Below are 13,984 nucleotides of genomic sequence, written 5' to 3'. Positions count from 1 at the left end.
CATAAATACCTTAAGTAAAATATTGTCCATCGCTAGCCACCACTTTCGCCCATCTGTCAGGCAATGTACGGATTCCTTGGCGAAAGAAGTCCTCATCCTTGGAAGCGATCCAGTCAGAGACCCATGTTTCGATATCTTCTGAAGAAGTAAACCGCTGTCCAATCAAATCGTTGTTCATGCAATCGAACAAGTAGTAGTCCGAAGGAGCAACGTCTGGTGAATACGGCGGGTGGGGTAAAACTTCCCATCCGACATTTTCTAAATAGGTTTTGACCGGTTTTGCGACATGTGGGCGAGCATTATCATGTTGAACAATAAGTTTATCATGTCTGTTCTCCCATTCTGGTCGTGTTCTGGCCAGAGCTTGCTTCAAACGCATTAATTGTCGTCGATAACGTTCTCCATTCATAGTTTCACCCGGTTGCAGCAGCTCATAGTACACCACACCTTTCATATCCCACCATATGCACAGCATAACCTTTGCACAGTGAATATCTCGTTTTGGTTGTGATGGACCTGGTTCACCTGGTTTCACCCAGGCCTTTTTTCGTTTAGGGTTCTCGTAATGGATCCACTTCTCATCACCCGTAATAATTCGATGCAGAAACCCCTTTCTGCTCTGTCGTTGAAGCAGCAATTCGCAAATGGTTTTTCGTCTTTCAACGTCTCTGTCTTTCAATTCATGTGGAACCCAATGTGACATCTTTTGAATCATTCCCATGGCTTTCAAGCGTTTGGAGACTGTTGTTTGATCAACGCCTAATGCTTCTGCAAGTTGTTCCTGCGTTTGACACGAATCCTGCTCGAGCAATGCTGTCAATTCTTCGTCTTGAAATTTTTTTGGCTGTCCAGCTCGCTCTTGGTCTGCCAAGCCGAAATCACCACTTCTAAACCGTGCAAACCACTTCTGACACGTTCGCTCAGCTAGAGCATGGTCATCATACACTTCCACCAAAATACGATGACTTTCAGTCGCACTTTTCTGCATGTTAAAGTAATGCAGCAGGACACCCCGCAAAAACACTTTATCAGGCACAAATTGCGCCATGTTCACTTAACTACAAACTGGTGTTGTTGACGCTTTAATCCACTGCCCTATACTACGAACGATACGCGATGACAGGGGTTTGCAACACATGTGTGGATACACGGAACTGTGGGACGCTCCGTTCGTTGCGCCATCTCTTGTCCACCCGCACGAATTAATTCCTAGATCAAATAATATTTCATCAAAGACCTACTGCGGAGCTCTGTCACTATTGAAATAATGTTAGTCATTCTTTTTCCAGCGAGAAAGAGAACAAATTCCTCCTTCGAGTTCCTCCCTTCCTTCCATGTAGCGAACGACAGAGCTTATACTGAAGCTTCGCCCTATATTTCCTTCCCTCACGCCTGCCACAAGGAGATAGGTGAAGAAAAGTTTGTCAGTCCGAAAAATGTGTGATTACATTATACTTAAGGCAAGGTGTTTAAAAGGCTGTTCTGTGACAGTAGCGTATACGCTAGAAAGAGCTAAACCAGACTACGTAGAAAGAAGATAATATCGAACATTAAGACTTATACTGTTACCATGTCTCTCATGGACATCAATCATTGTTGTAGACTCCGTATCACAATCACTAAGTTGTTCGTTCGGTCTCTCCCCATTTGGATGCAGGAATAAATGCCCATAATTGTTTGTTTGTTACAATTGGGAAGGCACGTAACATTGTTACTACGTTATAGAGCCGCCACTTGCAAACATTGAAACGTAAGTACTCCATACCGGGTTCGAAAAATAAATTTGCTATTATAAATTTCCGGTCAATTATAGAGGTTGATTAATTCATATTGAGCCGAATTTGCATGTTCTACTTACCTACGAAATGTTGTATTTCCACATCGGTTATGTTCGATCTCCAAGCCACCTCTGTTGACTATTGCCCGGCATCGGAGTTTCCGTTGCAATGTGACCATGGATATTGCATCCCACTCTTCTTTACAAGCTTTCCACAGACCGGAAACGGTGCGTACTCGTCGATGGAACAGGCGACGCTTGAGGAGTTCGAAAGCACAAAAGTCCATTAGGCTGCCATCTGGACTCTTGACAGGAATATCAGAGGAGGGAATTGCCGAAATTCCAGTTTCTTGTTCCATACGAAGATATAATTCCAGCAATGGTGGCTGGATATTTTGCCGTGGTGCAGTTCAACCTGGTTCACGTCTTGTCCATACAGTTCTGAAATTTCATGCCGGTATATTTCAATCAGGATATAAGACTGGTTGTATGTAGCATTGATTTTGACGTTTCGGTCCATCTTTTGGAGACGCAGTTTTCCACTGTACGATACACTGGCCACAATCATGAACCCTTTTGTGAAACTCTCTGCGCACTGCCGGAAGAACTTGCTTTGGCCCTTGGAGCCAACAAGTTTGTATGTAATGGCATGAACTTAACCACAGCCTGTGAGGTAAATCCACGCCCCATCAAGGGTAACAACAAACTTCCACTGATCACCCGCGTGATGATGTCCATATAGCATTCTGCAGTTTCTTTCTTTCTCAGCCACATAAACGTTTCAGGTCATGCGCACTGCTCCTGCGAACGACCTTGAGTCATAAATCCTCATGAATAGCGCTGTTGATTGTCATCTGCGATGTTCGACATTAGCCGGCTATCGCCCGCTATGTGTGGAGATTTTCATATGCCGAACCACGGGCAATAGCGGTGGGACCCACTTCACAGGAGACCGGTTTCTAGCTGCTCGCGTCGGTGTGGTGGCATATTTCCGTATAATACGATTAATTGTGGCTCGACCTACACACTTGACACATTTTTATGACGCCAGGAACTTAGCGTCGGAAAGGGTCACAATGAACCCCTCCTAGAATCTGTTCAGTTTCGGCAGCATCAGACTACGCTAGTCCACACTGCTCTATTGCTTGCCTCGTTGTAATCTCACGGTAATGGATTGCGCATGCGCGGTACACTTGCACATTGACTTCGGCTCAATATAAATGAATCAGCCTCTGCATATTGAAGCTATACAATCCATGTTTTAGGGAATATCAAGAGTCCACAAAAGAAGAAAATTTAGTGAAAGGCGACTAAACTGTACATATAGACAGAATATCAATTGGATGCATAAACATGTTTTAGGGAAGATGAAAGAGAGAAATTAGCCTCCTATAATGGAAATTATGTACTGAAATGAAAATTATATATATTTTAAATATGTAACTTTTATGCTCTTTAACATTGTAATATTTAGATAGTAATTAAATACTTCTTTAATTACAGATTGCAGATTCATGTAGCCACCAGAACAAACATGAAGCATATTTTCTACTTGAGCTTTGCAGATATTTAATTATGCAAGGATATCATCAGGATAGTATAACTATTCTCACCTTTTATTCTAGTCAGATGTTTTTCATGAGAAATGTAAGTATATGGTAAACATGTGAAAATGTAGTCAATCTTACTAAATAAACTGCCTGAATTTGCTTTTTTTAAAATATATATCACAATACCATCATATCATTGCAACCAGATAGGCCCTTATGTGCTCATTGGTGATACCAGAATATAAATTTTATTGTTAACAAGTGCGTATAAAGTATGGTATGTATAGCATTTATTTAGCATATAGTGATTCATAAACCGTATGTTTAACTTCCAATTGACGTTGTCTATTGCTTAATTATAGGTTTAACGACAATAAAAATATTCTATTCTATTCTATCAAGGAGTGTTAAAAATTACCGTCTTGTCTCTTGTTTGTTCTTATAAGGGGTGTTAATGAACTATACCGACAAACTTTAAGAGGTGATTCCTCACATCAAAATAAGAGAAATCGTTCATATGGATCTATGGCGAAAAGTGCATAGTTTCAGAGCTAGGGTTGTCCAAAATCGCGTAAAAGCCAAATTTCAAGAGACCCTATTTCGAATTCGAGAGACTGTGGATGGTGGTCCTTCTCAGCGTAAAGGAAGTCACACATACGCAATCCAAAAATGCATATTTTATTAATTTTCAATGGGTGTACAGATTATTCCTTGCAGGGTGAAATTCCCAGACTTGCCATCAACCGAACTATGAAATATGCTCTGACTTTATCATTGCTCCAAAGCACGGAAACGATAAGTCTTGATAGCAGTGAACACGGAATCCTTTGGCGCGATGTCTGAAGTGTTAAGGATCGTCAGCAGCACGGTCAATCGTACTTCGGAAAACGCATTGTGCGATGTTTTCTTTCACGCTTATAAGTGAAGAAAACGTGAAATATACCGTGACGAAGTACATATCTTCACACGTTATTCCGAACACAAAGAAACATGGAGCTGCCTGTTACTAATACTTCCGCTTTCCCTCCGAAGCATTGGATGTCCATTGTTGTCAAGGTTTACCTCCTGCGTACTTTGAACCCTTCTTGAAATCAGGTATATCTGAGAATTACACCCTGTAGGGAATACCCTCTACACCTATTGACAATTGATGAAATATGCACTTTTGGATTGGGTATGCGTGGCTTCCTTTACGCTGATAAGAACCACCATCCACAGTTGCTGGAATTCAAAATAGGGCGTATTGAAATTTACCTTTTTTGCGATTTTGGATCCCCCTAACTCTGAAACTATGCACTTTTCGCCATAGATCCATATAAACTTTTTATCATATTTTGATGTGAGGAATCACCTCTTACAGTTTGTCGGTATAGTTCATTAACACCCTGTATATAAGTAATATAGTACATAGTTTTTATCCAATTTTCTCAAAGTTTATTTCATTTTAGTCATACTATGCTGTTCATAAACAATTTTTAACCATCTCTTTTTTGCTTTTCCATAAGCTAAAATAGTAATCTACATACCAGCAGAATAGTAACAACCTGTTCCCTTCTTCCTCAACCACTTTTTTTCGCTATCTGTTTATTATGTTAGCCGCTATTACTACACTTCAGCAACATCCTATGCCCAAACCTTCTTCTATCTTAACAACTTTATCACTAATTATTCAATTTCTATTATGACAGACAGCTTTCATACTGAATATTTTTGTTTACCTCTAATCAGGAATGTTATATCGTTGGTTGTCTGTAGCAGAGGTGTGGTCTCATATGTAGACATGTTTATAGTAGTCTCATATGTAGACATGGCGAACTTACTGTTATACTTATTAATAAAAAATTTGTTACTTACTAATATATCCTCCCGTGGGAAAACTAAATCTTCTCGAAACGTATCAGAATAAGCTAGTACCGTCTTCAGTGGTGAGGTAACAAAGATAAAAGTGGATGAGAGAATTATGGTATGGAAACAGGAATACATACCACCAAATAAATACGTGAGAGATGGATACCAAAAAGAACGAGCAGAGCACAGTGGACGAATGAAAGAACAAGCTGGGTTGAAAGAAGCGAGGTGTCTATTTTACATCACTATTGCCAGATCCAAAATATACATCAAAGGTAGGAAGCCAGATTTTATCAATATTACCAGCATCCAGATTTAAAGCTGGTTTATATTTATGGATAAAGAATGGGGTCAATCCATCTGAAGTCGTCCAAAGATGGCGAAAATGGTTGCTCGATATCTCCGAAAATGATAGAAGTTGGAGTGTGATGAACCTTGTATATGAGAAGGTCTATAACATTATTCACGTTGTCGTATGTACAAGTATTCCTGAATGGCGGCCATCTTTGTTGTAGGTGGAATGTCAATTTTTGCATGTGCAAGCGTTTACGAAAACTACAGTTGCTCAGGACGTACATATCAGACGAACACCAAACAAAGACAAATGTTTAGAGGAGAGACTGAGGTACATGGAAAATATATATACTCTTGCTTCTAAATAAATACGCAGGGTTGCAAACTAATACATAAAATCACTAGAAATATACAGAAAATTACACTTTTAACCCTTATCCGGGCAAGACATTTTAGTAACGTAAACGGGCAACCGGGGCCTGTGAGGCCCAGTATATATTTTAAGTGCAGAATACACAAAATTCAATGTCTGTTGCCGCATACTGTTCCGACTAAAGGTTACAATAGTCACGTGTTCAATATATAATTATGTGACAATTTGATCTAATATTTGACAGGAATTTCACTAAAGTTATACGGGGCCTCCTAGGCCTCGGTTGCCGGGTTACGTCAGGAAAAGATTTTCAAATTAAAAAAAAAAAAAAAAAAAAAATTAGCTTTACCAACTCGATATGTTCATGATTTTAACTTCAACGAAAGATAGAAGAATTCAGTATTTTATGTCTTCGAAATATGTATGGTTATTGAGAAATTTTAGAAAAATGAAGCTACTGGGCCTGGGAGGCCCCGGTTTCCCGGATAAGGGTTAAAGGAACTGTAATTTGGAATGGCATAAAGTGGGGGTTCATAAGTTTTTCGCTGAATACTATTGCATGTAAAGAGTCTGCAGGAATATCCACAACTATGATAGATTTATAGGGGTCTGAAAGTTGAAGTTTGCAATTTTGGTGATATGTTTGGGGCGTAATATCTCAGGAGGGCAAACGGCTAAAAATTGCTGCTTAAGCCACAAAGTATTTCTGAATGTGAATAAACTATTACAAAAAAATCATGACTGATTTAACATGGAGAAAAAAGTAAAGATATGGTAAAAACGCGAAGGAAGCAGGTGTTTGACGATGGTCATAGCCCGGAAAAATTTAAATGTTTTGATATGTTTCATTCGAGATCTCAAAAACTACGCATGGTTCAGCAATTAGGTCCGCTTTTGTTGTGTTCAGTTGTGCAAAAACTTGCGAGCGTTTGTTCCGTCTTTCTAGCTCCATAATCATTGCCATGTCTATATGGTAAGGGGGTAAGCTCTCCCTTGTACCCACGACACCCATCGTCGAACTGGACCGCGGTATTAAGGCACTTAATGTATCAACAAAGTATCATTGAAATCCAATCCCAGTTACGGAAGTTAGTGTTCATAAGGTTCCGTTACACCTATCTATCCTATCCTGATGAAAATGGCGTATTTGTGGAAAATATTTATTTATTTTTTTTTTTTCGAGGAATATTGGAGGCATATAATGTTATGCTTTGCAAGAATAAATTTAATTTTTGTCGATAATTGTGGAAAGTAAGGAATTTCTTTCCAAGTTTTTTTCTTCATTGAGAATAATGTTTTAGGGACTTGCACGGATCTACATATTCGATTAAGCTATTTTTGTAAGGTACGCAGCTTACAACCGTCCTTTGTCCTATTTAACCCTTTTAGGATTTCTACTTTTTGAGGTAAATTTTGGACTTTCACTCAAACAGCTACTGGTTCCTTACTATTTATCGTAGGATCATGGTTCATACTTTTTTTTTTTCAGGATAGATCATACTTTCCAACGGAACCACTCGCTTGTCCATATTGTACACCAGAAACGGGAAAATAAAAAAAAAATTTAAAAAAACAATAAAAAAAGGATTTTTCGAAAAAAAAATGTTTTGATACTTTTGTGCCCCTCTGGCCCGGCCTGGGTTCACGTAGGGATCTGAATTTCTTTCAAAAAAACACGTTCTTATGTACGTAATACGTGTACAAAATTTCATTCTTGTATCTTGAAAACTGAGGTCGGGAGAAATTTTTGAAAGTCTGAAGGTGATCCATTTTTTCATATATGTATATACATATACGTATATAAAGAACATACTTGAAAAATGTACTGCGTCATTCCTATTTGTCCTAGAATCATGGTTCAAACGCCATTTTCTTCAGTATAACGCCTTTTCCAACATTGCCACTCACATGTCGGTATCATACACCTAAACCGGAAAATTAGGAAAAAACCCGGAAGTATTTCTGGAAATCCAACCAGAACACTTTGTCCCTCTGACCCAGGCCTTGATTGATGTAGGGATCTGAATTTTTTTTAAAATACATTGTTATATACATGGTATGTATGCAAAATTTCAATCTGGTATCTTGAAAACAAAGGGCGGAAAAAATTGTTGAAAATCTGAATTTACGCTCTCTCTCTCTCTCTCTCTCTCTCTATATATATATATATATATATATATATATATATATATATATATATTATAAAAAACACCGCGTCATTACTATTTATCCAAGAGTCATGGTTCAAACGTTATTTTCTTCAGTATAATAAGCTTTATACTCGCATGTACGTATCTTATACTGAATCGGAAAAATCGGGAAAAACCGGAATTTTTTTCTGAAAAATTCATCGCCTCGGAACATTGCACCCTTCGTGCCCAGACCCGGTTTCACGTAGGGATCTCAGAAAAATTAGACAAATACCCGAAGGTACACAAAAACCGTATTCAAAGATCGTAAAAACTGAAGGCATGAAAATTTTTTGAAATTTGCCTTAAAAAAATAAAAAAGTTACGCCCTTCCGCCCCCACTTGGTGCCGCCAAGTTGACCATCCGGTTCCAAAACGCATCTGAGATGTTCTGTGGTCCATCCTTGACTAATAAATAAACCCGGCTTAAATACCTGTTATAGAACCTAAATAAGATATCAAAGACGATATTACGCCATGGTAACAAAAGTTCCCAAAAAGCCTAAAAGGGTTAATATAAAATTGGACGATCACAAATTAGTAATTCCCTATGGAAAGAAATTCTTCCGAATCTTTGCCTTGTACAGTGGTGGGTGGACTGACTGTTGATATAGTATGTAAATACTGCCTGCAGTGAGTTTTTGATATACTTTTGTTATAAATTTATTATGTGATCGGGTAATCAGTAAATATCAAAAAGGAAGACAGTTATTAGATTCACGGCCGAGAGTAAACTTCAGCTGAACATGCTGATTATTAAACTGATCAAATATTTGTAAAAGAGTATTTTCATCACTTTCAAGTATAAAAATGTCATCGGTATAACGATAATATCTAATATATATCTAAATGTATCCTGTTTTAAAATAGACGTTTCTATCTGAATTAAAATAATGTTGGACAGTATCGGAGATAGTGTATTCCTCATGGCTAGACCACCATTCTGGGAAATGTAATAATTTTCAAATTGAAATACGTTGGTTGTTAAACAGACCTTAAGCAGTTGTAATAGAAAATGAGTTTCATAGGCAGATGCCTCTGCCTAGATGTTATTTTCATTCGTCTGCTGTGCTCTGCTCGTTGTTTTTAGTATCCATTTCTCACGTTATATTTATTTGGTGATATGTATTCTTTTTTCCATAGCATAATTCTCTCATCAATTTTTACCCTTGTTACCTTACCACTGAAAACGGAACTAACTTATTGTTCCGATACATTTAGAGAATATTTAGTTTTCCCACGGGAGGATATATTGGTAAGTAACCGAATATTTTGTTAATTTGGATCAACCTCTTATGCGCCTACATAATTTACAAAATATGAAATTAATTTTTTACTTTAACGTCCCATGGTTATGCTATTTAGGCTAAAGGAGACGCATAATTAATGAAAGTGAATAATTGTGAAATTTACATTTTTTTTTGATTCTCCCACCTAGAATCAAATCCAGGACTATATGCACCACAGACGCACGCGCTATCCACTATACTAGCTTGGAGGACTACTTATATTGTATACTAGAAATGTATTGATAAAATACTGACCTTGAACTCCACGTAGGCACTCGTTATTTATTCATATACGTTTCGATGTCTGCTTGTCATCATCATCAGTACGTGATAACTAAGGAATATTTAGATTGATTCGTAGACTCACATAATGTTAAATTTTTATCCTTAGAAGAAACCTTTATTAAACTTCTTTCACAGCAAAACCCAACTGAAATTTATATTCCACTAATCACTTGGAGAATGGGTGAAATTCCGTGTAACACAGTCATTTTTTTTTTCCTTTTTACGTCTTAGGCTAACTAATTTGTGGATGAGAAACTCACTATTTTAATTCTGCGCCCACAATCTATAAAGCTTACCTGAGCTCAAATTATCGAAATAGAAGAATATGGATTAGTAATCTCTGTTGTAAAATCTTTTGAACTGTGTCAGTTATCTGATTAATTAAAGAAATGTAGCCTATTTCTCGTTGTAGAAATAAGGTGTAAACCACAATGCTGAATTTAAAATTGCTTCTTCATTTCCTATAATCTTAAATATATTTCTTTTTCTTCTTATATATATGTGAAGTTAAAGGTTAGTATTTCATTAATAAATATGCATACTATAAATGTAGCTGACCAGGCAAAGATTTTAAAAGAATCTAAAAAATAAAGGAAAAAAACATAAAAGTTTGTTTGCCAGCTTTATAGGACATAATTCTTTTAAAATTTATTTTCTAGGAGCGAGCTAAAGAAGATCTGCTTCGAGGAGTAAAAATCACTGTGATAGATAATTTTCAGGGCGAAGAAAACGATATAATTTTGTTATCACTTGTCAGAAGTAATCCAGAAGGAGAAATAGGATTTTTGAAAGATCGAAATAGAGTTTGTGTATCGCTATCCCGTGCGCGGAAAGGTCTGTATATAATTGGGGATATCGACACGTTGACAAAGCAGTGTGGTCTGTGGAGATGTGTGAGAAGAACATTGAGACAACAAAATGCTCTAGGTACTTACTTAACTTTAAAATGTCAAACACATGAACGTCAAACTATGGTGTCCAAAAAGGAACATTTCTTTAAATTAGGAGCAGGAGGTTGTGCAGACTTGTGTAATTTTACCCTGCCTTGTGGTCACTCTTGCAAAAATATCTGTCATACACGAGATCAGACTCACAACTTATATAGATGTATGCAAAAATGTACCAGGTATCTTTGTGTATACAAACACGAGAAATGTAACAAGTTTTGTTGGGAACCTTGTAATCCGTGTATGGTGGAGGTTAAGAAAACATTGCCCTGTAGTCACCAGACAGTTGTTCGCTGTAGTATTCCACCAGAAAAGTTCAAATGTACTATTATAGTAGAAAAATCATTACCTCTTTGCGGGCATAATGTTCGAGTTTTATGTGATTCTGATATAATGAAGATGCAATGTACTTCCATCTGTGGTTTCACGCTTTCCTGCGGTCATAAGTGTAACCGGAAGTGTCACCCACTAGATGATAAAGAACACACGCGATTTAAGTGCCAAGAACCTTGTATGCGGAAATGTCCCATGAACCACATGTGCAGGAAAAAATGTTGGGAAGATTGTGGTCAGTGTACGTTTGAAGTCAAGAAGAAATTTTCAAAATGTAGCCACATCAATAATTTCGCTTGTAGTAAAGACCCGTCTCGTACAAAATGTATGGAACAGTGTAACAAGCAACGACCCTGTGGTCACGTATGCCAAAAGTTTTGCTATGAACTATGTGGCAATTGCGACATTGAAGTCGAGAAAACAATTGTCGAATGTGGACATAAGATTAAAATTAGATGCTGCGAATTTCCACTGCGAGAGATGTGCATGGAACAGTGCAAAAAGATTCTTCCATGTGGACACAAGTGCAAAGAACCATGTAGGCTAAAGTGTACTCTACTATGCACAGAAGAATTGGATGTAAAAATACTGGCCCCATGCAGTCATTCAGTGCCATTGCTATGCTATGAGAAATCGCATGGTAAGTCTATCTTATTATTTAACGCATTCTTAAAAGTATGGTACCGTCTCAATTTACTTTGAGGTACGTGTATTATATTTCAGTCACAATTTCTAATTTTCATTCATTCAGTCATTATTCATCCTTGTTGTAAATAGTAATTCAGATATCACTATATAGAACTTATATAAATAAACCTAAATTCTCACTTCTGGGTGAGTTTATAGTAAATATTGCCTTCAGGCTAACATTTTTTTTTTTTTTTAACTTTGTGCGATCAGCATGTTTTCACCTTTATTTTAAACGTAGCAATAATTATATTCCTTTCCAAAAAGCCGTTGCCATGTATATATTAGTATTTCATTGAGAGGACATTTTTACTAGAATCTATACTCAACTTTATTGAGTTCATGTCCACTAGTGAATCGTGCAGTTTAGAAAAGTAACAGGTGCGTGTACCACGAGTAGTACACGTGGCCCATAAAAAAGGATTCGACGTGTCCACCGGTGATAAACAAATCTTTATGAAATGAAAGAAATCTTTAAGTTTTACGTCAACGGTGATGTTGAGAAATGGATAAAATGGTGAAATGAAGAAAGTGGGAGGAAACGGGAGAACCTCGAGAAAAACCACACACACCGAGTTTGTCCACCACAAAGTTTACTAGGCGCGAGCTGGGTTCGAATCAAGGACCCCATGTACCAAAGGTGAACGCTCTAGTACCGAGCCACCGCAGCCCCACCAGTGGTACACGCGGCAGCAAGAATGTTAAGGTAGTTGAATATCACTTGTATTACATTCATTTTACATAATATCAATTAAATACTCATGAGCATCCTAATACCTTTTGTTACACAGAACCGTGAATAACTCTAGCTTGAACAAGTTTTAAGTGAATCGGCAATATACTGTATAGCTTACTGGATGTCGGATGGACACTGATTTTTAGTAGAGGAATGTTTAGATATAATAAATTTATATGCTCTTTTTTAAAGCGTAACATCTTATGATAGTATATCAAAGCTAAGGGAGGCGACGATAATCATCAGTTAATTTTGAGACTCCCATTTTGTCAAACGCTCAACAATGTATGCCAGATTACTTTCTTATTTTCTGAGTCTAGTATATTGTAGCCTGTTATTAAAATATTCACATAATTGGGATATAGCACAATATGTTGAAAATACATAAAGTGGACGAGATCCTCGTTTATGTACTATAAATGGAAAAGTGCTCCAAGAATGGAGACATTAGAAATTTTAAAGAAAAGTGTAACTTGTAATCTAAAATCTAATCTAGACAACTATTTTATACAGGATGTTTCAAACAACACCGGCAACGTTTGGGAGGTAATTCATGACACCAAGACAACAAACTAAGTTCATATGGACCTATGGTGAAAAGTGCATACGAAAGCGTGGAAAAGCTACATTGCAACACTCCTTATTCCGAACATGAGAAACCGTGAAGTTGCGGTCCCTATGCGTGTAAATGAAATCACACATATGCCATCCAAAAATGCAAGTGGATTATTTAAAAAGCATACTTCCCATACATAATCCCAGCAGAATTCTCAGATATGCCCTGACGTAAAAAAAAAAGGGTCCAAAGTAGACAAGAGATACGGAATGCGTAAGTAAGTGAATATGGAATGAGTCAACAGGAAGTCTGAAGTGTTAGGAAACGTCAGCTCCATGACTGTATTAAGAAAAAATAATCGCTTAAAACTTCAGCAATGCAATGATACTATTATCGAAAGTATTATTCCTGTATTTTACTTGCGATATTTCATTCACTGAATTGCTCTTCGTTGATTTGCTTATTACGTTCCAGCATCTTTTATTTTATATTCATATCTATTTATTATACGGTATTATCATTATGGATTATTTTGCTGCACGAGTCATATTCTTTTGTATATTTTTTATATGGGTACTAAGTTCAGCTGGTAAAGTTATAAAAGGTTTCTTAATTTTACTATAAAATACAACATTCTGCTTAGATTTTTTTTACTCCTCTCGTGAGCCATTTCCTTGCAGAATTCGTACTAGAACTTTTTATGTAATGATAATAAGAAGGCAATCGTAAAATTACGCAGAACAGTATTTTAAAAAAGAAATGAATTTGTTATTAGCTGAATAGGTCATACACAGTGTTCCAAGGTTCATGAGATAATATTAAAAAAATATATAATTGAAAAGTTCTTGAATTTCTCATTACTAGTTTTAGATCTTCTTAAATATTTATGAGTAACCATTTTACAATAAACGACTTTTCATAATCGAAGAACCTAAGCTCATTAATTTCAAATTAATGTTTAAAATTACTTTGTGCAGTAATAATTCGGTAAAGAACCATTTTACTTTGACGAGTAGATACCTTGAGAATAGTTTGCAGGTCATACTGATTTAATACGTTATTAAACTTTTAATTTCTTGGTTGAATACGTTAACCAACCAACATTTATATCCCTGTATAG

The 13,984-nt window shown here is 36.8% G+C and overlaps 1 protein-coding gene across 2 annotated transcripts in view; it reads left to right on the top strand.

Moving 5' to 3' along the window:
* The window catches only part of LOC145680389 (NFX1-type zinc finger-containing protein 1-like), an 84,117-nt gene that overhangs the window by 33,923 nt on the left and 36,210 nt on the right, over positions 1–13,984 (top strand). For both annotated transcript variants that reach the window (XM_081750829.1, XM_081750828.1), the window contains exons 5-6: positions 3,281–3,424; positions 10,265–11,525. In XM_081750829.1, the coding sequence (XP_081606955.1) occupies positions 3,281–3,424; positions 10,265–11,525 (1,405 nt within the window). The remainder of the gene's footprint in view (positions 1–3,280; positions 3,425–10,264; positions 11,526–13,984) is intronic.

This window comes from Thermobia domestica, chromosome 3 (assembly GCF_964235325.1).
Source record: "Thermobia domestica chromosome 3, izTheDome1.hap1.1, whole genome shotgun sequence".
NCBI classification, from domain to species: Eukaryota; Metazoa; Arthropoda; class Insecta; order Zygentoma; family Lepismatidae; genus Thermobia; species Thermobia domestica.
This window is presented reverse-complemented; position numbering and strand designations above follow the sequence as displayed.